The sequence below is a fragment of the Coturnix japonica genome, chromosome 1 (genome assembly GCF_054131305.1).
Source record: "Coturnix japonica strain WE chromosome 1, WE-NBRP24, whole genome shotgun sequence".
Taxonomy (NCBI): Eukaryota; Metazoa; Chordata; class Aves; order Galliformes; family Phasianidae; genus Coturnix; species Coturnix japonica.
In genome coordinates this window covers 23,355,916-23,381,758 of record NC_140663.1, presented here as the reverse complement: position 1 = coordinate 23,381,758, position 25,843 = coordinate 23,355,916, and the positions used below count along the sequence as shown (strand labels likewise).

Genomic DNA, 25,843 nt, shown 5'->3' with positions numbered 1-25,843 from the left:
TAGGGTAAAGAACTACCTCTAAAACTTAGTCTAAGCTACTTCTCCCGATTAAAACTAGACTAAACCATGTCCTATCCCTATCAGACCATGCAAAAAGTCACTCACCACACACTAGACACCAAATTTGCTGTTATCTTGATATCTTTACTAGACCATGCAGGAACATAGACTAGAAAGACTCAGATCAGAAGTGCTAGCGTGGGACCAAAGGGACAGCAGCACTTCAGCATCTGCCACGAGGAACAGTGCCAGCAGGTTGAGGGAGGCCATGCTTCCTCTCTGCTGCAAGGCAGCACCGGGTCCTCTATCTGTGCTGACTGGAAGGGCTGCCACCCTCTTGCTTGAGGGCCTGCGCCCACACCCACTGTGAGGCAGTGACCGTGATGTCACAGCGGGTGTCAGGGAGTGGCCATTGTGACATCATGCTGGGAGCAGAGCCAAGGCTGCCGGGCTCAGCCTGAGCATCAGTGCGGTTTGGTGAGGCGTAGAGAGAGCAGTGACTCTTGCAGTGCTCACTGTTAGCGCACATCATGTCCAATAGGAAGAGGAAGGCCTCCAGCTCGGAGGAGCCAGGTGAGAGCACTGAATCCCTGAGCAAAGCTACTGGGCAAAAGGGGTGCTGGTTATCTGCCTGTGGCTGAAAGGCTAAGAAGGGACAGGCAGGGCCTCCCCAACAGCTGCAAGGCAGGGCCCCTCAGCTTCATGGCAGGTGGGCACAGCTTGGGCTGTGTCTGCCCACTGGCAGCGTTGGGCCTGCCATGGCACCTTCTCCTCCACCGCCTTCAGCCAGCACAGCAGGCACAGAGCAGGACTCTGGGGACAGCCCTCAGGGACACCTGGCTGTGCAAGCTGCTCACCGCTACTCACATTTGCTCTCTCCTCTGCAGTGTGCATGCTGTGTGGCCGGGCAGATGTTGACCCAAACATCTGTGGGCACATGGTTTATGAGAGTGGAATTCACGTCCATTGGTTGTGCTTGGTGAGTTCTCCCATGGGCTCCTTCCTGATCACTGCTAGGGATGCTCCTTTTCTTCCTATCCTAAGGAGACCTTGTTCTTTTCCCTCCTACAGGATCTTGCCAGCACCATTAATGAAGCAAGAGGGACACGGTCTGGATGTGAGGGCCGCCTCCCTCTTGCTGCCATCAGACGTGCAGCCAAAGAGGCAACCAGGAAGGTGAGGACTCGTACAGAGCAGGCCGATTTGTGCCAGGACAGGCTGACACCAGCTTAGTCTGGAGCCAAAGAAAGCCATCGCAGCCTTTCCAACTGCCTCCTGGACAAAGTTAGGGGATGAGTCCTGTCCACCAGGCATCTTTGTAGAACATCACCCAGCAGTGTCCACGTCCTGGGCCCTGCCCAGAGATGTGTGGCCAGCCACAGAAGCCCAGAGTGTGCTGCTGACAGGGTTGTTTTGTTCATTCCAGCAATGCTGCGTTTGTGGAGAAAGGGGTGCTACCATCGCATGCTCAGAGAGAGGCTGTGAGCGCAGCTTCCACCTGCCCTGTGCCCAGGATGGGGAATGCATCACCCAGTTCTTTGGGCAACGCAGGTAAGTGCTGTCAGCAGCAGCCAAGCCAGGGAGGAAACTGCAGTTACACCTCCCGGCAGCTTGAGCCAGGGCCTGGAGCTCCTTCCTGCTCCTCTGCCCTTCTTGCAGCACGGCTCACGCTGCCCATCGCTTCCATATTCCCCCAGGTCCTTTTGTTCAGAGCACCGTCTTCGCCAGGAAGCTCAGGAAGCTCCACCTCAAGGCACAAACTGCCTCATATGCCTGGAGCCTGTGGGGGACACTGTGTCCTACCACACCATGGTGTGTCCAGCGTGCAGACACGCCTGGTTCCACCGGGGCTGCATCCAGGTAGGAGCCCTCCCCTCACCCTGCAGGCACACTTGGTGCTCAGCAGCACCAGGCACTGCTCACACTCACACTGCTTCTTCTTCATCTTCTGTAGCAAATGGCCAGGAGTGCTGGTCTTTTGTGTTTCCAGTGCCCCAGCTGTCGGGATTTTGAGGATTTCGCAACAGAAATGGCCCTGCTGGGGATCCGAATCCCAGTCAGGTTGGTGCCCTTCTGCCCACTTCTGCTGACATAAAGGCTGTTGTGCTGGGTCTGTCCAGGGGCTGTCTTGGCAGGCCTGGGCCTTGGCTGGATCATGAGCATGTGTCCCACCTTCATGGAGAGGCTGGGAATGGAGTTGGGGTGAATGAGATAGGAGGACCTTGGATCTTATGCTGCGGACACTGGGGGCTCATCACTTCCCCTCACTTCTCTTATAGAGAGCCAGAATGGGAGCAGAATGATGCATACGCATCACTTCTGGAGAGGCACAGCCGCTGCGATGCCAGCGAGTGCCTTTACCCTGGAGGCAGAGAGCAGGCAGAGAGAACAGGGTGAGTTACCGCAGCAGCTCTCTGAGGCTCTGTGGGGGTTCTCAGCCTGACCACAGGCTGGGGGAGCAAGGACTGAGCACCAGAGATGTGCTGTGCTGGGCACTCCCTGCCTTAGCTCACTTGCTACTCACAGCCACAACCCCTTTGCTTCCCCAGATCCTGGCAGCTGATCCTGTGCAGCTCCTGTGCTGCTGAGGGGACCCACCGTCGTTGCTCGCACTTGAGTAACACAGCAGCCAGGTGGGAGTGCAACAGCTGTGCTGGCCTGGGAACTGGTAAGTGGCAATCTGGCAGTAAAAGCTCAGGGCAGCTTTGCTGGAGTCTGTCTGCCCCAAGAGGTCTGGCAGATCTCACTGCAGAGCTGCCGCTTCATCCTCATAACCTTCCTGCCTCCTCTTACAGTCTCCAGTTCTGACACTGAGAGCGACAGTCCCAGCGCTGCCGCTCAGAGGGCTCAGGGGCCATTCATCATCTTCGTAGAGCCTGAGAATATCAGCTCGATGCCTTCCAGCCAGGTAGCACCGGGGACGTCCCAGACCTCCCAGCTGCCTGAGCACAGCAACCTGCCTGAGACCGAGCAGGAGACAAGCAGCCCACGTCCATCTGAGGATGGGGCTACCTCGGAGCAGCTGCGAGGACGTCGTGGGCGCAGACCAAGAGCAGCCCAGAGGTCTCAAAGTGGTTCCCGAAGATCCACAAGGCAGAGGGCATCCAGAACCTGCAGGGCGTCTCCATCACCTACACGCAGAAGACGTCCCAGGCAGCGAGGAAGAAGCGGCACACGAAGCCGCTCCCCGCTGCAAAGTCGGGCCTCGCAATCCCGGAGCCAGCCAAGAAGACGCCATGGCAGCAGGCGAACGCCAGCCTCAGGGGAGCGGAGCAGCACCCGCAGATCAACAAGATCTGCAAGATCAAGATCCAGAGCGCCTGGACGCAGGGGACGGTCCAGGTGTTGAGGGTGAGCCCGCACCCAAAGTTCTCCCCATCAGAGACATCGGGCCCACAGTTCCCACAGCTCACAACAAAGAAGCAGCAGGAGCTGGGCCCAACAGTGGAGGCCTTTCTGTGAATGAAGCTGCTCCCAGGAAAAACATCAGAGACAAAGTCCCCACAGACAGCCACCGAGTCTGCCTAGGAGCAGCCAACTGCTTTACATAAAATGGCCTGGGTGAAAACGGACTACCATGTTCATCTGGATCAACCCCCCTGCTGTCTACCGGGTCAACAACCACAACACCACACTGCCCAGAGATACATCCAGCCTGGATTTCCATGCCTCCAGGGCTGGTGCATCTGCAACATCATTGGGCAACCTTTTTCAGACTGTGTCACTACACTTTCTGAGAAAAAATTCCCCCTGATATCCAGCCCCAAACTCCTTGTTCTTAGTTTAAAAACATCCCTCCTTGTCCTAATGCTATCCACCCTTGCATACTGATTACCGCCCTAACTTCCCCCTCCTTACTCTGGTCCCAAAATTCCATCACAATAAAGATCAGAGTTCCCACACAAACACAAACATTTGTTGGCTTCATCCTTCCCTGCTCTTGCTGAGATGGACAGAGGTAGGGACCTTGACAAGAGGCTTTTCTCCTCCCCACTACCATCCCAGACCTCACTTCCCCTGGCCTAGGCCAGGCTGAGCTGGGTTCAGGCCACATCCTCGGTGGGGCACACAGCCCACATTCCTCAAGAGCCCTGGCCGCGCTGGCAAGGACAGCCCATTTCTGGGCTTGTTTCCAGCCTTGGGATGTCATGGTGTTCAGCTCCAGGGCTGCTTTCAGCTGTGTCACAGCTTGGGCTTTCCTCCTGAATGTGGGCAGGCTGTGTACTGGTCAGATGGGCCAATGCAACTATGTTTCTAAACTGGGGTAGCGAAGATTGAGTCAGGGTGGAGGCAAGGAGGAAGTTCTTTGCAGACAGTGCTGAGGTGCTGGAATGGGCTGCTCAGAGAGGTTGTGGCTGCTCCATCCCTGGAGATCTTTGGAGCTGATGACAACTCAGCAGGCCCTGCAACCGCTCCAAGCCTCCAGCGGAGGCGGCAGTTGCTCCAACTGTCATGATGGAGCCTGCAGCTGCTTCAGTCCTGGTGACAGGCCTTGCCTTTGTGACAGCTGAAAAAGTCGCAGAGATTAGAAAGGAAATCAACTTTTAAGAAGAGATAAGAACAAAGCCGAGCCATCACAAGATGTTTGGGAGAAATAGTTCAAGGAGATGCAGTGGCCTGCAGTCTCCTCACAAATTGGAGGGTGGCAGGGAGTGTTCAGTAGTGAACAAGAATGCAGGGACATTGTTTTGTGGGCAATATTGGGGACAAGTGGAAATTTGGAATAGATGGTTTTAGAGGTCTTCTCCAACTCTCCTCAAAGATTCGTGGATTACTCATTCTGTGATTCTAAGAACAGGATGTGAATGAGGCAGAACTCTCAGAGCTGACAATAACTGTTCAACTGCTGTCCACGAGTCAGCTGAGAGAGTTTTGAAAAGACTTCAACCATCATCAGGGCGATCACTGTGCCCCATGGCTGCTCTGTTTATGGGAGAATGGGGCCCTTGGTCCATTCGTGTACAGTGAAGGCAGTTATGTGGGATCCCTTTGAAGGGAAGAGGACGCTGACAAAGCCAGCACAGAAGGGACGTCTGCTTTCATGCTATGGAAGTGATTCTTTCTCTGCCATGAAGTAAAAGTAACCATTCGGAGAAGTTCAGGCAAGTGGAAAGGTGGAGAATACCGGAGGGAAGTAGCTGTGCTTGAACGTGATGCCTAATTCTGAACGAAGAAAGGAGAGATATATAAAGATTGGATGTTGGGAAAAACATCTTTATTCAGAGGGCAGCGATGAACTGGAAGAGGTTGCCCAGAGAAGCTGTGGAGCTGCAATTCTTTTGCTTGGGTAATGAAGGCCCACACCCACATCCCCTGTGACCAATGTGGTGAGGTGACCAAGATGCCTCAGGTGGTGGCAGGGAGCGGCTGCTCTGACCCCTGAGGCCGGGAATCAGGCCAATTTTTGGTGCCAAACGTGAAAGGACTTTCACAAGTTAAAATTCAGATCAGCATTCCTTATTTTGGGAACTCAGGGAACTGGGATCGACGTGGAGGAGATTGTCATTTCCACAGGAAAAAACTTAGAAAAATTAGTGTAATAAATTAAGAAACATAGAAATGTTGTAAAAACAAACAAGCAGTCCGCTAGTACAGCCACAGGAGAACCAGGCACCCAGAACCATTCACATTCCATGGAAATGGAGCATTAGCAATTTAACAGTGCACTGTGGGATGTTATGATGTGGAATACGATAACCAAAAACCATCAAACCCTGACACCTTGTAGACAAGGCATGATGCATATCATTAACGCTTTCCCTGCTGACTATAATACAGAAGAAGAATGGAGGCATGTGCACGTTAGCCTGATCCCTTCTTTGTTTTTCGCTCCCAGCTTAGTCTCTGGGGCATTTCTTGCGGTAAGACCCTGACTTATGTAGGAGATGAGAGGTGGCTGTTGCCGTGTGGCAGTCGGCATCACAGTGTTACATTTGAAAGCATTTCTTTGGAGCTGTTTGCCTTTGGAAGAGAATGCTCAAGGCTGTTTTCTGGCAGAAGATCTGGCCTGTGCCCGAAGAATTCCAGCTTCCTAAGGGAGACTGGGGGATGATACCACTGTATTATGTGAGGGCAAGATACATGCTGGTGCGTCCATGCTCCCTCTTATTGGCTGCCAAGGCCACGAAGATTGAAACAAAAGGAATTCCTGCTGAGATCCAAAAGCCAGAAGCTGTCACTCCAAAAGGAGCTGACTCGATCTCTTTGGACATATCATTTTATACGTTTGTACTGCCATTGGAAAGGGTCATTTTCGTCATGGTCATCCATCGAACAACAATCTCTGATAACCCATAACAAATGAAGATCAACGATGGAACTACAGACAACACTGGATGTGTGGTGCTGACCACCTCTGTCTTGCTTCCTACAAAGAACTCTTGCTTTTCTTTCCAATCTTTTCTAACACCTGTCTTAGTATCCCTAAGCCCCTAAACCACTAGGATTTGTAACAAAATGGTCAGGCTAACATTTGATCAGTTTTGCATTCATCTCTCCATCGGGTACATATATATTAAAAGATCATCCTCTCTCTCCTATTAATTGGAGCAGAATAGCATTATACAAACAGTGATGATATGACACTAAGCTGCTGCCAACAGTACAGCAGCAGTTTGTTACCAAAGCATCACAGAATGCTTGGGTTGGAAGGGTCCTGACAAGCTGAACTAATTCCAACCAACTGCCGGGGCCAAGAGTTTCCACTACAGAAAGTTAGAATAGAGCTCCATCCAGCATGGACATGAAAACCAAAAAAGATGGCGTATACACAGCTGCTTTGGGCAGCCTGTGCCAGTGTCTCACCAATCTTAGGGTAAAGAACTACCTCTAAAACTTAGTCTAAGCTACTTCTCCCGATTAAAACTAGACTAAACCATGTCCTATCCCTATCAGACCATGCAAAAAGTCACTCACCACACACTAGACACCAAATTTGCTGTTATCTTGATATCTTTACTAGACCATGCAGGAACATAGACTAGAAAGACTCAGATCAGAAGTGCTAGCGTGGGACCAAAGGGACAGCAGCACTTCAGCATCTGCCACGAGGAACAGTGCCAGCAGGTTGAGGGAGGCCATGCTTCCTCTCTGCTGCAAGGCAGCACCGGGTCCTCTATCTGTGCTGACTGGAAAGGCTGCCACCCTCTTGCTTGAGGGCCTGCGCCCACACCCACTGTGAGGCAGTGACCGTGATGTCACAGCGGGTGTCAGGGAGTGGCCATTGTGACATCATGCTGGGAGCAGAGCCAAGGCTGCCGGGCTCAGCCTGAGCATCAGTGCGGTTTGGTGAGGCGTAGAGAGAGCAGTGACTCTTGCAGTGCTCACTGTTAGCGCACATCATGTCCAATAGGAAGAGGAAGGCCTCCAGCTCGGAGGAGCCAGGTGAGAGCACTGAATCCCTGAGCAAAGCTACTGGGCAAAAGGGGTGCTGGTTATCTGCCTGTGGCTGAAAGGCTAAGAAGGGACAGGCAGGGCCTCCCCAACAGCTGCAAGGCAGGGCCCCTCAGCTTCATGGCAGGTGGGCACAGCTTGGGCTGTGTCTGCCCACTGGCAGCGTTGGGCCTGCCATGGCACCTTCTCCTCCACCGCCTTCAGCCAGCACAGCAGGCACAGAGCAGGACTCTGGGGACAGCCCTCAGGGACACCTGGCTGTGCAAGCTGCTCACCGCTACTCACATTTGCTCTCTCCTCTGCAGTGTGCATGCTGTGTGGCCGGGCAGATGTTGACCCAAACATCTGTGGGCACATGGTTTATGAGAGTGGAATTCACGTCCATTGGTTGTGCTTGGTGAGTTCTCCCATGGGCTCCTTCCTGATCACTGCTAGGGATGCTCCTTTTCTTCCTATCCTAAGGAGACCTTGTTCTTTTCCCTCCTACAGGATCTTGCCAGCACCATTAATGAAGCAAGAGGGACACGGTCTGGATGTGAGGGCCGCCTCCCTCTTGCTGCCATCAGACGTGCAGCCAAAGAGGCAACCAGGAAGGTGAGGACTCGTACAGAGCAGGCCGATTTGTGCCAGGACAGGCTGACACCAGCTTAGTCTGGAGCCAAAGAAAGCCATCGCAGCCTTTCCAACTGCCTCCTGGACAAAGTTAGGGGATGAGTCCTGTCCACCAGGCATCTTTGTAGAACATCACCCAGCAGTGTCCACGTCCTGGGCCCTGCCCAGAGATGTGCGGCCAGCCACAGAAGCCCAGAGTGTGCTGCTGACAGGGTTGTTTTGTTCATTCCAGCAATGCTGCGTTTGTGGAGAAAGGGGTGCTACCATCGCATGCTCAGAGAGAGGCTGTGAGCGCAGCTTCCACCTGCCCTGTGCCCAGGATGGGGAATGCATCACCCAGTTCTTTGGGCAACGCAGGTAAGTGCTGTCAGCAGCAGCCAAGCCAGGGAGGAAACTGCAGTTACACCTCCCGGCAGCTTGAGCCAGGGCCTGGAGCTCCTTCCTGCTCCTCTGCCCTTCTTGCAGCACGGCTCACGCTGCCCATCGCTTCCATATTCCCCCAGGTCCTTTTGTTCGGAGCACTGTCTTCGCCAGGAAGCTCAGGAAGCTCCACCTCAAGGCACAAACTGCCTCATATGCCTGGAGCCTGTGGGGGACACTGTGTCCTACCACACCATGGTGTGTCCAGCGTGCAGACACGCCTGGTTCCACCGGGGCTGCATCCAGGTAGGAGCCCTCCCCTCACCCTGCAGGCACACTTGGTGCTCAGCAGCACCAGGCACTGCTCACACTCACACTGCTTCTTCTTCATCTTCTGTAGCAAATGGCCAGGAGTGCTGGTCTTTTGTGTTTCCAGTGCCCCAGCTGTCGGGATTTTGAGGATTTCGCAACAGAAATGGCCCTGCTGGGGATCCGAATCCCAGTCAGGTTGGTGCCCTTCTGCCCACTTCTGCTGACATAAAGGCTGTTGTGCTGGGTCTGTCCAGGGGCTGTCTTGGCAGGCCTGGGCCTTGGCTGGATCATGAGCATGTGTCCCACCTTCATGGAGAGGCTGGGAATGGAGTTGGGGTGAATGAGATAGGAGGACCTTGGATCTTATGCTGCGGACACTGGGGGCTCATCACTTCCCCTCACTTCTCTTATAGAGAGCCAGAATGGGAGCAGAATGATGCATACGCATCACTTCTGGAGAGGCACAGCCGCTGCGATGCCAGCGAGTGCCTTTACCCTGGAGGCAGAGAGCAGGCAGAGAGAACAGGGTGAGTTACCGCAGCAGCTCTCTGAGGCTCTGTGGGGGTTCTCAGCCTGACCACAGGCTGGGGGAGCAAGGACTGAGCACCAGAGATGTGCTGTGCTGGGCACTCCCTGCCTTAGCTCACTTGCTACTCACAGCCACAACCCCTTTGCTTCCCCAGATCCTGGCAGCTGATCCTGTGCAGCTCCTGTGCTGCTGAGGGGACCCACCGTCGTTGCTCGCACTTGAGTAACACAGCAGCCAGGTGGGAGTGCAACATCTGTGCTGGCCTGGGAACTGGTAAGTGGCAATCTGGCAGTAAAAGCTCAGGGCAGCTTTGCTGGAGTCTGTCTGCCCCAAGAGGTCTGGCAGATCTCACTGCAGAGCTGCCGCTTCATCCTCATAACCTTCCTGCCTCCTCTTACAGTCTCCAGTTCTGACACTGAGAGCGACAGTCCCAGCGCTGCCGCTCAGAGGGCTCAGGGGCCATTCATCATCTTCGTAGAGCCTGAGAATATCAGCTCGATGCCTTCCAGCCAGGTAGCACCGGGGACGTCCCAGACCTCCCAGCTGCCTGAGCACAGCAACCTGCCTGAGACCGAGCAGGAGACAAGCAGCCCACGTCCATCTGAGGATGGGGCTACCTCGGAGCAGCTGCGAGGACGTCGTGGGCGCAGACCAAGAGCAGCCCAGAGGTCTCAAAGTGGTTCCCGAAGATCCACAAGGCAGAGGGCATCCAGAACCTGCAGGGCGTCTCCATCACCTACACGCAGAAGACGTCCCAGGCAGCGAGGAAGAAGTGGCACACGAAGCCGCTCCCCGCTGCAAAGTCGGGCCTCGCAATCCCGGAGCCAGCCAAGAAGACGCCATGGCAGCAGGCGAACGCCAGCCTCAGGGGAGCGGAGCAGCACCCGCAGATCAACAAGATCTGCAAGATCAAGATCCAGAGCGCCTGGACGCAGGGGACGGTCCAGGTGTTGAGGGTGAGCCCGCACCCAAAGTTCTCCCCATCAGAGACATCGGGCCCACAGTTCCCACAGCTCACAACAAAGAAGCAGCAGGAGCTGGGCCCAACAGTGGAGGCCTTTCTGTGAATGAAGCTGCTCCCAGGAAAAACATCAGAGACAAAGTCCCCACAGACAGCCACCGAGTCTGCCTAGGAGCAGCCAACTGCTTTACATAAAATGGCCTGGGTGAAAACGGACTACCATGTTCATCTGGATCAACCCCCCTGCTGTCTACCGGGTCAACAACCACAACACCACACTGCCCAGAGATACATCCAGCCTGGATTTCCATGCCTCCAGGGCTGGTGCATCTGCAACATCATTGGGCAACCTTTTTCAGACTGTGTCACTACACTTTCTGAGAAAAAATTCCCCCTGATATCCAGCCCCAAACTCCTTGTTCTTAGTTTAAAAACATCCCTCCTTGTCCTAATGCTATCCACCCTTGCATACTGATTACCGCCCTAACTTCCCCCTCCTTACTCTGGTCCCAAAATTCCATCACAATAAAGATCAGAGTTCCCACACAAACACAAACATTTGTTGGCTTCATCCTTCCCTGCTCTTGCTGAGATGGACAGAGGTAGGGACCTTGACAAGAGGCTTTTCTCCTCCCCACTACCATCCCAGACCTCACTTCCCCTGGCCTAGGCCAGGCTGAGCTGGGTTCAGGCCACATCCTCGGTGGGGCACACAGCCCACATTCCTCAAGAGCCCTGGCCGCGCTGGCAAGGACAGCCCATTTCTGGGCTTGTTTCCAGCCTTGGGATGTCATGGTGTTCAGCTCCAGGGCTGCTTTCAGCTGTGTCACAGCTTGGGCTTTCCTCCTGAATGTGGGCAGGCTGTGTACTGGTCAGATGGGCCAATGCAACTATGTTTCTAAACTGGGGTAGCGAAGATTGAGTCAGGGTGGAGGCAAGGAGGAAGTTCTTTGCAGACAGTGCTGAGGTGCTGGAATGGGCTGCTCAGAGAGGTTGTGGCTGCTCCATCCCTGGAGATCTTTGGAGCTGATGACAACTCAGCAGGCCCTGCAACCGCTCCAAGCCTCCAGCGGAGGCGGCAGTTGCTCCAACTGTCATGACGGAGCCTGCAGCTGCTTCAGTCCTGGTGACAGGCCCTGCCTTTGTGACAGCTGAAAAAGTCGCAGAGATTAGAAAGGAAATCAACTTTTAAGAAGAGATAAGAACAAAGCCGAGCCATCACAAGATGTTTGGGAGAAATAGTTCAAGGAGATGCAGTGGCCTGCAGTCTCCTCACAAATTGGAGGGTGGCAGGGAGTGTTCAGTAGTGAACAAGAATGCAGGGACATTGTTTTGTGGGCAATATTGGGGACAAGTGGAAATTTGGAATAGATGGTTTTAGAGGTCTTCTCCAACTCTCCTCAAAGATTCGTGGATTACTCATTCTGTGATTCTAAGAACAGGATGTGAATGAGGCAGAACTCTCAGAGCTGACAATAACTGTTCAACTGCTGTCCACGAGTCAGCTGAGAGAGTTTTGAAAAGACTTCAACCATCATCAGGGCGATCACTGTGCCCCATGGCTGCTCTGTTTATGGGAGAATGGGGCCCTTGGTCCATTCGTGTACAGTGAAGGCAGTTATGTGGGATCCCTTTGAAGGGAAGAGGACGCTGACAAAGCCAGCACAGAAGGGACGTCTGCTTTCATGCTATGGAAGTGATTCTTTCTCTGCCATGAAGTAAAAGTAACCATTCGGAGAAGTTCAGGCAAGTGGAAAGGTGGAGAATACCGGAGGGAAGTAGCAGTGCTTGAACGTGATGCCTAATTCTGAACGAAGAAAGGAGAGATATATAAAGATTGGATGTTGGGAAAAACATCTTTATTCAGAGGGCAGCGATGAACTGGAAGAGGTTGCCCAGAGAAGCTGTGGAGCTGCAATTCTTTTGCTTGGGTAATGAAGGCCCACACCCACATCCCCTGTGACCAATGTGGTGAGGTGACCAAGATGCCTCAGGTGGTGGCAGGGAGCGGCTGCTCTGACCCCTGAGGCCGGGAATCAGGCCAATTTTTGGTGCCAAACGTGAAAGGACTTTCACAAGTTAAAATTCAGATCAGCATTCCTTATTTTGGGAACTCAGGGAACTGGGATCGACGTGGAGGAGACTGTCATTTCCACAGGAAAAAACTTAGAAAAATTAGTGTAATAAATTAAGAAACATAGAAATGTTGTAAAAACAAACAAGCAGTCCGCTAGTACAGCCACAGGAGAACCAGGCACCCAGAACCATTCACATTCCATGGAAATGGAGCATTAGCAATTTAACAGTGCACTGTGGGATGTTATGATGTGGAATACGATAACCAAAAACCATCAAACCCTGACACCTTGTAGACAAGGCATGATGCATATCATTAACGCTTTCCCTGCTGACTATAATACAGAAGAAGAATGGAGGCATGTGCACGTTAGCCTGATCCCTTCTTTGTTTTTCACTCCCAGCTTAGTCTCTGGGGCATTTCTTGCGGTAAGACCCTGACTTATGTAGGAGATGAGAGGTGGCTGTTGCCGTGTGGCAGTCGGCATCACAGTGTTACATTTGAAAGCATTTCTTTGGAGCTGTTTGCCTTTGGAAGAGAATGCTCAAGGCTGTTTTCTGGCAGAAGATCTGGCCTGTGCCCGAAGAATTCCAGCTTCCTAAGGGAGACTGGGGGATGATACCACTGTATTATGTGAGGGCAAGATACATGCTGGTGCGTCCATGCTCCCTCTTATTGGCTGCCAAGGCCACGAAGATTGAAACAAAAGGAATTCCTGCTGAGATCCAAAAGCCAGAAGCTGTCACTCCAAAAGGAGCTGACTCGATCTCTTTGGACATATCATTTTATACGTTTGTACTGCCATTGGAAAGGGTCATTTTCGTCATGGTCATCCATCGAACAACAATCTCTGATAACCCATAACAAATGAAGATCAACGATGGAACTACAGACAACACTGGATGTGTGGTGCTGACCACCTCTGTCTTGCTTCCTACAAAGAACTCTTGCTTTTCTTTCCAATCTTTTCTAACACCTGTCTTAGTATCCCTAAGCCCCTAAACCACTAGGATTTGTAACAAAATGGTCAGGCTAACATTTGATCAGTTTTGCATTCATCTCTCCATCGGGTACATATATATTAAAAGATCATCCTCTCTCTCCTATTAATTGGAGCAGAATAGCATTATACAATCAGTGATGATATGACACTAAGCTGCTGCCAACAGTACAGCAGCAGTTTGTTACCAAAGCATCACAGAATGCTTGGGTTGGAAGGGTCCTGACAAGCTGAACTAATTCCAACCAACTGCCGGGGCCAAGAGTTTCCACTACAGAAAGTTAGAATAGAGCTCCATCCAGCATGGACATGAAAACCAAAAAAGATGGCGTATACACAGCTGCTTTGGGCAGCCTGTGCCAGTGTCTCACCAATCTTAGGGTAAAGAACTACCTCTAAAACTTAGTCTAAGCTACTTCTCCCGATTAAAACTAGACTAAACCATGTCCTATCCCTATCAGACCATGCAAAAAGTCACTCACCACACACTAGACACCAAATTTGCTGTTATCTTGATATCTTTACTAGACCATGCAGGAACATAGACTAGAAAGACTCAGATCAGAAGTGCTAGCGTGGGACCAAAGGGACAGCAGCACTTCAGCATCTGCCACGAGGAACAGTGCCAGCAGGTTGAGGGAGGCCATGCTTCCTCTCTGCTGCAAGGCAGCACCGGGTCCTCTATCTGTGCTGACTGGAAGGGCTGCCACCCTCTTGCTTGAGGGCCTGCGCCCACACCCACTGTGAGGCAGTGACCGTGATGTCACAGCGGGTGTCAGGGAGTGGCCATTGTGACATCATGCTGGGAGCAGAGCCAAGGCTGCCGGGCTCAGCCTGAGCATCAGTGCGGTTTGGTGAGGCGTAGAGAGAGCAGTGACTCTTGCAGTGCTCACTGTTAGCGCACATCATGTCCAATAGGAAGAGGAAGGCCTCCAGCTCGGAGGAGCCAGGTGAGAGCACTGAATCCCTGAGCAAAGCTACTGGGCAAAAGGGGTGCTGGTTATCTGCCTGTGGCTGAAAGGCTAAGAAGGGACAGGCAGGGCCTCCCCAACAGCTGCAAGGCAGGGCCCCTCAGCTTCATGGCAGGTGGGCACAGCTTGGGCTGTGTCTGCCCACTGGCAGCGTTGGGCCTGCCATGGCACCTTCTCCTCCACCGCCTTCAGCCAGCACAGCAGGCACAGAGCAGGACTCTGGGGACAGCCCTCAGGGACACCTGGCTGTGCAAGCTGCTCACCGCTACTCACATTTGCTCTCTCCTCTGCAGTGTGCATGCTGTGTGGCCGGGCAGATGTTGACCCAAACATCTGTGGGCACATGGTTTATGAGAGTGGAATTCACGTCCATTGGTTGTGCTTGGTGAGTTCTCCCATGGGCTCCTTCCTGATCACTGCTAGGGATGCTCCTTTTCTTCCTATCCTAAGGAGACCTTGTTCTTTTCCCTCCTACAGGATCTTGCCAGCACCATTAATGAAGCAAGAGGGACACGGTCTGGATGTGAGGGCCGCCTCCCTCTTGCTGCCATCAGACGTGCAGCCAAAGAGGCAACCAGGAAGGTGAGGACTCGTACAGAGCAGGCCGATTTGTGCCAGGACAGGCTGACACCAGCTTAGTCTGGAGCCAAAGAAAGCCATCGCAGCCTTTCCAACTGCCTCCTGGACAAAGTTAGGGGATGAGTCCTGTCCACCAGGCATCTTTGTAGAACATCACCCAGCAGTGTCCACGTCCTGGGCCCTGCCCAGAGATGTGCGGCCAGCCACAGAAGCCCAGAGTGTGCTGCTGACAGGGTTGTTTTGTTCATTCCAGCAATGCTGCGTTTGTGGAGAAAGGGGTGCTACCATCGCATGCTCAGAGAGAGGCTGTGAGCGCAGCTTCCACCTGCCCTGTGCCCAGGATGGGGAATGCATCACCCAGTTCTTTGGGCAACGCAGGTAAGTGCTGTCAGCAGCAGCCAAGCCAGGGAGGAAACTGCAGTTACACCTCCCGGCAGCTTGAGCCAGGGCCTGGAGCTCCTTCCTGCTCCTCTGCCCTTCTTGCAGCACGGCTCACGCTGCCCATCGCTTCCATATTCCCCCAGGTCCTTTTGTTCGGAGCACCGTCTTCGCCAGGAAGCTCAGGAAGCTCCACCTCAAGGCACAAACTGCCTCATATGCCTGGAGCCTGTGGGGGACACTGTGTCCTACCACACCATGGTGTGTCCAGCGTGCAGACACGCCTGGTTCCACCGGGGCTGCATCCAGGTAGGAGCCCTCCCCTCACCCTGCAGGCACACTTGGTGCTCAGCAGCACCAGGCACTGCTCACACTCACACTGCTTCTTCTTCATCTTCTGTAGCAAATGGCCAGGAGTGCTGGTCTTTTGTGTTTCCAGTGCCCCAGCTGTCGGGATTTTGAGGATTTCGCAACAGAAATGGCCCTGCTGGGGATCCGAATCCCAGTCAGGTTGGTGCCCTTCTGCCCACTTCTGCTGACATAAAGGCTGTTGTGCTGGGTCTGTCCAGGGGCTGTCTTGGCAGGCCTGGGCCTTGGCTGGATCATGAGCATGTGTCCCACCTTCATGGAGAGGCTGGGAATGGAGTTGGGGTGAATGAGATAGGAGGACCTTGGATCTTATGCTGCGGACACTGGGGGCTCATCACTTCCCCTCACTTCTCTTATAGAGAGCCAGAATGGGAGCAGAATGATGCATACGCATCACTTCTGGAGAGGCACAGCCGCTGCGATGCCAGCGAGTGCCTTTACCCTGGAGGCAGAGAGCAGGCAGAGAGAACAGGGTGAGTTACCGCAGCAGCTCTCTGAGGCTCTGTGGGGGTTCTCAGCCTGACCACAGGCTGGGGGAGCAAGGACTGAGCACCAGAGATGTGCTGTGCTGGGCACTCCCTGCCTTAGCTCACTTGCTACTCACAGCCACAACCCCTTTGCTTCCCCAGATCCTGGCAGCTGATCCTGTGCAGCTCCTGTGCTGCTGAGGGGACCCACCGTCGTTGCTCGCACTTGAGTAACACAGCAGCCAGGTGGGAGTGCAACATCTGTGCTGGCCTGGGAACTGGTAAGTGGCAATCTGGCAGTAAAAGCTCAGGGCAGCTTTGCTGGAGTCTGTCTGCCCCAAGAGGTCTGGCAGATCTCACTGCAGAGCTGCCGCTTCATCCTCATAACCTTCCTGCCTCCTCTTACAGTCTCCAGTTCTGACACTGAGAGCGACAGTCCCAGCGCTGCCGCTCAGAGGGCTCAGGGGCCATTCATCATCTTCGTAGAGCCTGAGAATATCAGCTCGATGCCTTCCAGCCAGGTAGCACCGGGGACGTCCCAGACCTCCCAGCTGCCTGAGCACAGCAACCTGCCTGAGACCGAGCAGGAGACAAGCAGCCCACGTCCATCTGAGGATGGGGCTACCTCGGAGCAGCTGCGAGGACGTCGTGGGCGCAGACCAAGAGCAGCCCAGAGGTCTCAAAGTGGTTCCCGAAGATCCACAAGGCAGAGGGCATCCAGAACCTGCAGGGCGTCTCCATCACCTACACGCAGAAGACGTCCCAGGCAGCGAGGAAGAAGCGGCACACGAAGCCGCTCCCCGCTGCAAAGTCGGGCCTCGCAATCCCGGAGCCAGCCAAGAAGACGCCATGGCAGCAGGCGAACGCCAGCCTCAGGGGAGCGGAGCAGCACCCGCAGATCAACAAGATCTGCAAGATCAAGATCCAGAGCGCCTGGACGCAGGGGACGGTCCAGGTGTTGAGGGTGAGCCCGCACCCAAAGTTCTCCCCATCAGAGACATCGGGCCCACAGTTCCCACAGCTCACAACAAAGAAGCAGCAGGAGCTGGGCCCAACAGTGGAGGCCTTTCTGTGAATGAAGCTGCTCCCAGGAAAAACATCAGAGACAAAGTCCCCACAGACAGCCACCGAGTCTGCCTAGGAGCAGCCAACTGCTTTACATAAAATGGCCTGGGTGAAAACGGACTACCATGTTCATCTGGATCAACCCCCCTGCTGTCTACCGGGTCAACAACCACAACACCACACTGCCCAGAGATACATCCAGCCTGGATTTCCATGCCTCCAGGGCTGGTGCATCTGCAACATCATTGGGCAACCTTTTTCAGACTGTGTCACTACACTTTCTGAGAAAAAATTCCCCCTGATATCCAGCCCCAAACTCCTTGTTCTTAGTTTAAAAACATCCCTCCTTGTCCTAATGCTATCCACCCTTGCATACTGATTACCGCCCTAACTTCCCCCTCCTTACTCTGGTCCCAAAATTCCATCACAATAAAGATCAGAGTTCCCACACAAACACAAACATTTGTTGGCTTCATCCTTCCCTGCTCTTGCTGAGATGGACAGAGGTAGGGACCTTGACAAGAGGCTTTTCTCCTCCCCACTACCATCCCAGACCTCACTTCCCCTGGCCTAGGCCAGGCTGAGCTGGGTTCAGGCCACATCCTCGGTGGGGCACACAGCCCACATTCCTCAAGAGCCCTGGCCGCGCTGGCAAGGACAGCCCATTTCTGGGCTTGTTTCCAGCCTTGGGATGTCATGGTGTTCAGCTCCAGGGCTGCTTTCAGCTGTGTCACAGCTTGGGCTTTCCTCCTGAATGTGGGCAGGCTGTGTACTGGTCAGATGGGCCAATGCAACTATGTTTCTAAACTGGGGTAGCGAAGATTGAGTCAGGGTGGAGGCAAGGAGGAAGTTCTTTGCAGACAGTGCTGAGGTGCTGGAATGGGCTGCTCAGAGAGGTTGTGGCTGCTCCATCCCTGGAGATCTTTGGAGCTGATGACAACTCAGCAGGCCCTGCAACCGCTCCAAGCCTCCAGCGGAGGCGGCAGTTGCTCCAACTGTCATGATGGAGCCTGCAGCTGCTTCAGTCTTGGTGACAGGCCCTGCCTTTGTGACAGCTGAAAAAGTCGCAGAGATTAGAAAGGAAATCAACTTTTAAGAAGAGATAAGAACAAAGCCGAGCCATCACAAGATGTTTGGGAGAAATAGTTCAAGGAGATGCAGTGGCCTGCAGTCTCCTCACAAATTGGAGGGTGGCAGGGAGTGTTCAGTAGTGAACAAGAATGCAGGGACATTGTTTTGTGGGCAATATTGGGGACAAGTGGAAATTTGGAATAGATGGTTTTAGAGGTCTTCTCCAACTCTCCTCAAAGATTCGTGGATTACTCATTCTGTGATTCTAAGAACAGGATGTGAATGAGGCAGAACTCTCAGAGCTGACAATAACTGTTCAACTGCTGTCCACGAGTCAGCTGAGAGAGTTTTGAAAAGACTTCAACCATCATCAGGGCGATCACTGTGCCCCATGGCTGCTCTGTTTATGGGAGAATGGGGCCCTTGGTCCATTCGTGTACAGTGAAGGCAGTTATGTGGGATCCCTTTGAAGGGAAGAGGACGCTGACAAAGCCAGCACAGAAGGGACGTCTGCTTTCATGCTATGGAAGTGATTCTTTCTCTGCCATGAAGTAAAAGTAACCATTCGGAGAAGTTCAGGCAAGTGGAAAGGTGGAGAATACCGGAGGGAAGTAGCTGTGCTTGAACGTGATGCCTAATTCTGAACGAAGAAAGGAGAGATATATAAAGATTGGATGTTGGGAAAAACATCTTTATTCAGAGGGCAGCGATGAACTGGAAGAGGTTGCCCAGAGAAGCTGTGGAGCTGCAATTCTTTTGCTTGGGTAATGAAGGCCCACACCCACATCCCCTGTGACCAATGTGGTGAGGTGACCAAGATGCCTCAGGTGGTGGCAGGGAGCGGCTGCTCTGACCCCTGAGGCCGGGAATCAGGCCAATTTTTGGTGCCAAACGTGAAAGGACTTTCACAAGTTAAAATTCAGATCAGCATTCCTTATTTTGGGAACTCAGGGAACTGGGATCGACGTGGAGGAGATTGTCATTTCCACAGGAAAAAACTTAGAAAAATTAGTGTAATAAATTAAGAAACATAGAAATGTTGTAAAAACAAACAAGCAGTCCGCTAGTACAGCCACAGGAGAACCAGGCACCCAGAACCATTCACATTCCATGGAAATGGAGCATTAGCAATTTAACAGTGCACTGTGGGATGTTATGATGTGGAATACGATAACCAAAAACCATCAAACCCTGACACCTTGTAGACAAGGCATGATGCATATCATTAACGCTTTCCCTGCTGACTATAATACAGAAGAAGAATGGAGGCATGTGCACGTTAGCCTGATCCCTTCTTTGTTTTTCGCTCCCAGCTTAGTCTCTGGGGCATTTCTTGCGGTAAGACCCTGACTTATGTAGGAGATGAGAGGTGGCTGTTGCCGTGTGGCAGTCGGCATCACAGTGTTACATTTGAAAGCATTTCTTTGGAGCTGTTTGCCTTTGGAAGAGAATGCTCAAGGCTGTTTTCTGGCAGAAGATCTGGCCTGTGCCCGAAGAATTCCAGCTTCCTAAGGGAGACTGGGGGATGATACCACTGTATTATGTGAGGGCAAGATACATGCTGGTGCGTCCATGCTCCCTCTTATTGGCTGCCAAGGCCACGAAGATTGAAACAAAAGGAATTCCTGCTGAGATCCAAAAGCCAGAAGCTGTCACTCCAAAAGGAGCTGACTCGATCTCTTTGGACATATCATTTTATACGTTTGTACTGCCATTGGAAAGGGTCATTTTCGTCATGGTCATCCATCGAACAACAATCTCTGATAACCCATAACAAATGAAGATCAACGATGGAACTACAGACAACACTGGATGTGTGGTGCTGACCACCTCTGTCTTGCTTCCTACAAAGAACTCTTGCTTTTCTTTCCAATCTTTTCTAACACCTGTCTTAGTATCCCTAAGCCCCTAAACCACTAGGATTTGTAACAAAATGGTCAGGCTAACATTTGATCAGTTTTGCATTCATCTCTCCATCGGGTACATATATATTAAAAGATCATCCTCTCTCTCCTATTAATTGGAGCAGAATAGCATTATACAAACAGTGATGATATGACACTAAGCTGCTGCCAACAGTACAGCAGCAGTTTGTTACCAAAGCATCACAGAATGCTTGGGTTGGAAGGGTCCTGACAAGCTGAACTAATTCCAACCAACTGCCGGGGCCAAGAGTTTCCACTACAGAAAGTTAGAATAGAGCTCCATCCAGCATGGACATGAAAACCAAAAAAGATGGCGTATACACAGCTGCTTTGGGCAGCCTGTGCCAGTGTCTCACCAATCTTAGGGTAAAGAACTACCTCTAAAACTTAGTCTAAGCTACTTCTCCCGATTAAAACTAGACTAAACCATGTCCTATCCCTATCAGACCATGCAAAAAGTCACTCACCACACACTAGACACCAAATTTGCTGTTATCTTGATATCTTTACTAGACCATGCAGGAACATAGACTAGAAAGACTCAGATCAGAAGTGCTAGCGTGGGACCAAAGGGACAGCAGCACTTCAGCATCTGCCACGAGGAACAGTGCCAGCAGGTTGAGGGAGGCCATGCTTCCTCTCTGCTGCAAGGCAGCACCGGGTCCTCTATCTGTGCTGACTGGAAGGGCTGCCACCCTCTTGCTTGAGGGCCTGCGCCCACACCCACTGTGAGGCAGTGACCGTGATGTCACAGCGGGTGTCAGGGAGTGGCCATTGTGACATCATGCTGGGAGCAGAGCCAAGGCTGCCGGGCTCAGCCTGAGCATCAGTGCGGTTTGGTGAGGCGTAGAGAGAGCAGTGACTCTTGCAGTGCTCACTGTTAGCGCACATCATGTCCAATAGGAAGAGGAAGGCCTCCAGCTCGGAGGAGCCAGGTGAGAGCACTGAATCCCTGAGCAAAGCTACTGGGCAAAAGGGGTGCTGGTTATCTGCCTGTGGCTGAAAGGCTAAGAAGGGACAGGCAGGGCCTCCCCAACAGCTGCAAGGCAGGGCCCCTCAGCTTCATGGCAGGTGGGCACAGCTTGGGCTGTGTCTGCCCACTGGCAGCGTTGGGCCTGCCATGGCACCTTCTCCTCCACCGCCTTCAGCCAGCACAGCAGGCACAGAGCAGGACTCTGGGGACAGCCCTCAGGGACACCTGGCTGTGCAAGCTGCTCACCGCTACTCACATTTGCTCTCTCCTCTGCAGTGTGCATGCTGTGTGGCCGGGCAGATGTTGACCCAAACATCTGTGGGCACATGGTTTATGAGAGTGGAATTCACGTCCATTGGTTGTGCTTGGTGAGTTCTCCCATGGGCTCCTTCCTGATCACTGCTAGGGATGCTCCTTTTCTTCCTATCCTAAGGAGACCTTGTTCTTTTCCCTCCTACAGGATCTTGCCAGCACCATTAATGAAGCAAGAGGGACACGGTCTGGATGTGAGGGCCGCCTCCCTCTTGCTGCCATCAGACGTGCAGCCAAAGAGGCAACCAGGAAGGTGAGGACTCGTACAGAGCAGGCCGATTTGTGCCAGGACAGGCTGACACCAGCTTAGTCTGGAGCCAAAGAAAGCCATCGCAGCCTTTCCAACTGCCTCCTGGACAAAGTTAGGGGATGAGTCCTGTCCACCAGGCATCTTTGTAGAACATCACCCAGCAGTGTCCACGTCCTGGGCCCTGCCCAGAGATGTGCGGCCAGCCACAGAAGCCCAGAGTGTGCTGCTGACAGGGTTGTTTTGTTCATTCCAGCAATGCTGCGTTTGTGGAGAAAGGGGTGCTACCATCGCATGCTCAGAGAGAGGCTGTGAGCGCAGCTTCCACCTGCCCTGTGCCCAGGATGGGGAATGCATCACCCAGTTCTTTGGGCAACGCAGGTAAGTGCTGTCAGCAGCAGCCAAGCCAGGGAGGAAACTGCAGTTACACCTCCCGGCAGCTTGAGCCAGGGCCTGGAGCTCCTTCCTGCTCCTCTGCCCTTCTTGCAGCACGGCTCACGCTGCCCATCGCTTCCATATTCCCCCAGGTCCTTTTGTTCGGAGCACCGTCTTCGCCAGGAAGCTCAGGAAGCTCCACCTCAAGGCACAAACTGCCTCATATGCCTGGAGCCTGTGGGGGACACTGTGTCCTACCACACCATGGTGTGTCCAGCGTGCAGACACGCCTGGTTCCACCGGGGCTGCATCCAGGTAGGAGCCCTCCCCTCACCCTGCAGGCACACTTGGTGCTCAGCAGCACCAGGCACTGCTCACACTCACACTGCTTCTTCTTCATCTTCTGTAGCAAATGGCCAGGAGTGCTGGTCTTTTGTGTTTCCAGTGCCCCAGCTGTCGGGATTTTGAGGATTTCGCAACAGAAATGGCCCTGCTGGGGATCCGAATCCCAGTCAGGTTGGTGCCCTTCTGCCCACTTCTGCTGACATAAAGGCTGTTGTGCTGGGTCTGTCCAGGGGCTGTCTTGGCAGGCCTGGGCCTTGGCTGGATCATGAGCATGTGTCCCACCTTCATGGAGAGGCTGGGAATGGAGTTGGGGTGAATGAGATAGGAGGACCTTGGATCTTATGCTGCGGACACTGGGGGCTCATCACTTCCCCTCACTTCTCTTATAGAGAGCCAGAATGGGAGCAGAATGATGCATACGCATCACTTCTGGAGAGGCACAGCCGCTGCGATGCCAGCGAGTGCCTTTACCCTGGAGGCAGAGAGCAGGCAGAGAGAACAGGGTGAGTTACCGCAGCAGCTCTCTGAGGCTCTGTGGGGGTTCTCAGCCTGACCACAGGCTGGGGGAGCAAGGACTGAGCACCAGAGATGTGCTGTGCTGGGCACTCCCTGCCTTAGCTCACTTGCTACTCACAGCCACAACCCCTTTGCTTCCCCAGATCCTGGCAGCTGATCCTGTGCAGCTCCTGTGCTGCTGAGGGGACCCACCGTCGTTGCTCGCACTTGAGTAACACAGCAGCCAGGTGGGAGTGCAACATCTGTGCTGGCCTGGGAACTGGTAAGTGGCAATCTGGCAGTAAAAGCTCAGGGCAGCTTTGCTGGAGTCTGTCTGCCCCAAGAGGTCTGGCAGATCTCACTGCAGAGCTGCCGCTTCATCCTCATAACCTTCCTGCCTCCTCTTACAGTCTCCAGTTCTGACACTGAGAGCGACAGTCCCAGCGCTGCCGCTCAGAGGGCTCAGGGGCCATTCATCATCTTCGTAGAGCCTGAGAATATCAGCTCGATGCCTTCCAGCCAGGTAGCACCGGGGACGTCCCAGACCTCCCAGCTGCCTGAGCACAGCAACCTGCCTGAGACCGAGCAGGAGACAAGCAGCCCACGTCCATCTGAGGATGGGGCTACCTCGGAGCAGCTGCGAGGACGTCGTGGGCGCAGACCAAGAGCAGCCCAGAGGTCTCAAAGTGGTTCCCGAAGATCCACAAGGCAGAGGGCATCCAGAACCTGCAGGGCGTCTCCATCACCTACACGCAGAAGACGTCCCAGGCAGCGAGGAAGAAGTGGCACACGAAGCCGCTCCCCGCTGCAAAGTCGGGCCTCGCAATCCCGGAGCCAGCCAAGAAGACGCCATGGCAGCAGGCGAACGCCAGCCTCAGGGGAGCGGAGCAGCACCCGCAGATCAACAAGATCTGCAAGATCAAGATCCAGAGCGCCTGGACGCAGGGGACGGTCCAGGTGTTGAGGGTGAGCCCGCACCCAAAGTTCTCCCCATCAGAGACATCGGGCCCACAGTTCCCACAGCTCACAACAAAGAAGCAGCAGGAGCTGGGCCCAACAGTGGAGGCCTTTCTGTGAATGAAGCTGCTCCCAGGAAAAACATCAGAGACAAAGTCCCCACAGACAGCCACCGAGTCTGCCTAGGAGCAGCCAACTGCTTTACATAAAATGGCCTGGGTGAAAACGGACTACCATGTTCATCTGGATCAACCCCCCTGCTGTCTACCGGGTCAACAACCACAACACCACACTGCCCAGAGATACATCCAGCCTGGATTTCCATGCCTCCAGGGCTGGTGCATCTGCAACATCATTGGGCAACCTTTTTCAGACTGTGTCACTACACTTTCTGAGAAAAAATTCCCCCTGATATCCAGCCCCAAACTCCTTGTTCTTAGTTTAAAAACATCCCTCCTTGTCCTAATGCTATCCACCCTTGCATACTGATTACCGCCCTAACTTCCCCCTCCTTACTCTGGTCCCAAAATTCCATCACAATAAAGATCAGAGTTCCCACACAAACACAAACATTTGTTGGCTTCATCCTTCCCTGCTCTTGCTGAGATGGACAGAGGTAGGGACCTTGACAAGAGGCTTTTCTCCTCCCCACTACCATCCCAGACCTCACTTCCCCTGGCCTAGGCCAGGCTGAGCTGGGTTCAGGCCACATCCTCGGTGGGGCACACAGCCCACATTCCTCAAGAGCCCTGGCCGCGCTGGCAAGGACAGCCCATTTCTGGGCTTGTTTCCAGCCTTGGGATGTCATGGTGTTCAGCTCCAGGGCTGCTTTCAGCTGTGTCACAGCTTGGGCTTTCCTCCTGAATGTGGGCAGGCTGTGTACTGGTCAGATGGGCCAATGCAACTATGTTTCTAAACTGGGGTAGCGAAGATTGAGTCAGGGTGGAGGCAAGGAGGAAGTTCTTTGCAGACAGTGCTGAGGTGCTGGAATGGGCTGCTCAGAGAGGTTGTGGCTGCTCCATCCCTGGAGATCTTTGGAGCTGATGACAACTCAGCAGGCCCTGCAACCGCTCCAAGCCTCCAGCGGAGGCGGCAGTTGCTCCAACTGTCATGACGGAGCCTGCAGCTGCTTCAGTCCTGGTGACAGGCCCTGCCTTTGTGACAGCTGAAAAAGTCGCAGAGATTAGAAAGGAAATCAACTTTTAAGAAGAGATAAGAACAAAGCCGAGCCATCACAAGATGTTTGGGAGAAATAGTTCAAGGAGATGCAGTGGCCTGCAGTCTCCTCACAAATTGGAGGGTGGCAGGGAGTGTTCAGTAGTGAACAAGAATGCAGGGACATTGTTTTGTGGGCAATATTGGGGACAAGTGGAAATTTGGAATAGATGGTTTTAGAGGTCTTCTCCAACTCTCCTCAAAGATTCGTGGATTACTCATTCTGTGATTCTAAGAACAGGATGTGAATGAGGCAGAACTCTCAGAGCTGACAATAACTGTTCAACTGCTGTCCACGAGTCAGCTGAGAGAGTTTTGAAAAGACTTCAACCATCATCAGGGCGATCACTGTGCCCCATGGCTGCTCTGTTTATGGGAGAATGGGGCCCTTGGTCCATTCGTGTACAGTGAAGGCAGTTATGTGGGATCCCTTTGAAGGGAAGAGGACGCTGACAAAGCCAGCACAGAAGGGACGTCTGCTTTCATGCTATGGAAGTGATTCTTTCTCTGCCATGAAGTAAAAGTAACCATTCGGAGAAGTTCAGGCAAGTGGAAAGGTGGAGAATACCGGAGGGAAGTAGCAGTGCTTGAACGTGATGCCTAATTCTGAACGAAGAAAGGAGAGATATATAAAGATTGGATGTTGGGAAAAACATCTTTATTCAGAGGGCAGCGATGAACTGGAAGAGGTTGCCCAGAGAAGCTGTGGAGCTGCAATTCTTTTGCTTGGGTAATGAAGGCCCACACCCACATCCCCTGTGACCAATGTGGTGAGGTGACCAAGATGCCTCAGGTGGTGGCAGGGAGCGGCTGCTCTGACCCCTGAGGCCGGGAATCAGGCCAATTTTTGGTGCCA

At 53.3% G+C, this 25,843-nt stretch overlaps 4 protein-coding genes across 4 annotated transcripts; all 4 read left to right on the top strand.

The window, feature by feature from the left end:
- The first annotated feature begins 530 nt into the window (after window positions 1-530).
- Window positions 531-3,928, top strand: LOC146762320 (E3 ubiquitin-protein ligase PHF7-like). The gene is made up of 9 exons (XM_085549235.1): window positions 531-573; window positions 888-979; window positions 1,072-1,176; window positions 1,427-1,551; window positions 1,698-1,860; window positions 1,955-2,061; window positions 2,280-2,393; window positions 2,550-2,578; window positions 2,649-3,928. Exons 1-9 carry the CDS (start codon window positions 531-533, stop codon window positions 3,347-3,349), a joined length of 1,479 nt encoding a protein of 492 aa, XP_085405361.1. The 3' UTR covers window positions 3,350-3,928.
- A 3,412-nt stretch (window positions 3,929-7,340) lies between these two features.
- LOC146762319 (uncharacterized) lies at window positions 7,341-10,738 on the top strand. The gene is made up of 8 exons (XM_085548396.1): window positions 7,341-7,383; window positions 7,698-7,789; window positions 7,882-7,986; window positions 8,237-8,361; window positions 8,508-8,670; window positions 8,765-8,871; window positions 9,090-9,178; window positions 9,429-10,738. The coding sequence occupies exons 1-8, from the start codon at window positions 7,341-7,343 to the stop codon at window positions 10,157-10,159; spliced, it is 1,455 nt and encodes a 484-aa protein (XP_085404522.1). The 3' UTR covers window positions 10,160-10,738.
- Window positions 10,739-14,150: 3,412 nt separating this feature from the next.
- On the top strand, window positions 14,151-17,548 carry LOC146762318 (uncharacterized). Its single transcript, XM_085547710.1, has 8 exons — window positions 14,151-14,193; window positions 14,508-14,599; window positions 14,692-14,796; window positions 15,047-15,171; window positions 15,318-15,480; window positions 15,575-15,681; window positions 15,900-15,988; window positions 16,239-17,548. The coding sequence occupies exons 1-8, from the start codon at window positions 14,151-14,153 to the stop codon at window positions 16,967-16,969; spliced, it is 1,455 nt and encodes a 484-aa protein (XP_085403836.1). The 3' UTR covers window positions 16,970-17,548.
- Window positions 17,549-20,960: 3,412 nt separating this feature from the next.
- LOC146762317 (uncharacterized) lies at window positions 20,961-24,358 on the top strand. The gene is made up of 8 exons (XM_085546828.1): window positions 20,961-21,003; window positions 21,318-21,409; window positions 21,502-21,606; window positions 21,857-21,981; window positions 22,128-22,290; window positions 22,385-22,491; window positions 22,710-22,798; window positions 23,049-24,358. Exons 1-8 carry the CDS (start codon window positions 20,961-20,963, stop codon window positions 23,777-23,779), a joined length of 1,455 nt encoding a protein of 484 aa, XP_085402954.1. The 3' UTR covers window positions 23,780-24,358.
- The last annotated feature ends 1,485 nt before the right edge of the window (window positions 24,359-25,843 follow it).

Excerpts from the sequence above, each read along its gene's own strand:
- LOC146762320 (XM_085549235.1), top strand. The coding sequence starts at position 531 with ATGTCCAATAGGAAGAGGAAGGCCTCCAGCTCGGAGGAGCCAG. Across the intron at positions 574-887 it reads CTCCAGCTCGGAGGAGCCAG|TGTGCATGCTGTGTGGCCGG; the intron begins GTGAGAGCACTG and ends TCTCCTCTGCAG. Across the intron at positions 1,552-1,697 it reads CAGTTCTTTGGGCAACGCAG|GTCCTTTTGTTCAGAGCACC; the intron begins GTAAGTGCTGTC and ends ATATTCCCCCAG.
- LOC146762319 (XM_085548396.1), top strand. The coding sequence starts at position 7,341 with ATGTCCAATAGGAAGAGGAAGGCCTCCAGCTCGGAGGAGCCAG. Across the intron at positions 7,987-8,236 it reads CCAAAGAGGCAACCAGGAAG|CAATGCTGCGTTTGTGGAGA; the intron begins GTGAGGACTCGT and ends TGTTCATTCCAG. Across the intron at positions 8,671-8,764 it reads TCCACCGGGGCTGCATCCAG|CAAATGGCCAGGAGTGCTGG; the intron begins GTAGGAGCCCTC and ends CATCTTCTGTAG.
- LOC146762318 (XM_085547710.1), top strand. The coding sequence starts at position 14,151 with ATGTCCAATAGGAAGAGGAAGGCCTCCAGCTCGGAGGAGCCAG. Across the intron at positions 15,481-15,574 it reads TCCACCGGGGCTGCATCCAG|CAAATGGCCAGGAGTGCTGG; the intron begins GTAGGAGCCCTC and ends CATCTTCTGTAG. Across the intron at positions 15,989-16,238 it reads CGAGTGCCTTTACCCTGGAG|TAACACAGCAGCCAGGTGGG; the intron begins GCAGAGAGCAGG and ends CTCGCACTTGAG.
- LOC146762317 (XM_085546828.1), top strand. The coding sequence starts at position 20,961 with ATGTCCAATAGGAAGAGGAAGGCCTCCAGCTCGGAGGAGCCAG. Across the intron at positions 21,607-21,856 it reads CCAAAGAGGCAACCAGGAAG|CAATGCTGCGTTTGTGGAGA; the intron begins GTGAGGACTCGT and ends TGTTCATTCCAG. Across the intron at positions 22,291-22,384 it reads TCCACCGGGGCTGCATCCAG|CAAATGGCCAGGAGTGCTGG; the intron begins GTAGGAGCCCTC and ends CATCTTCTGTAG.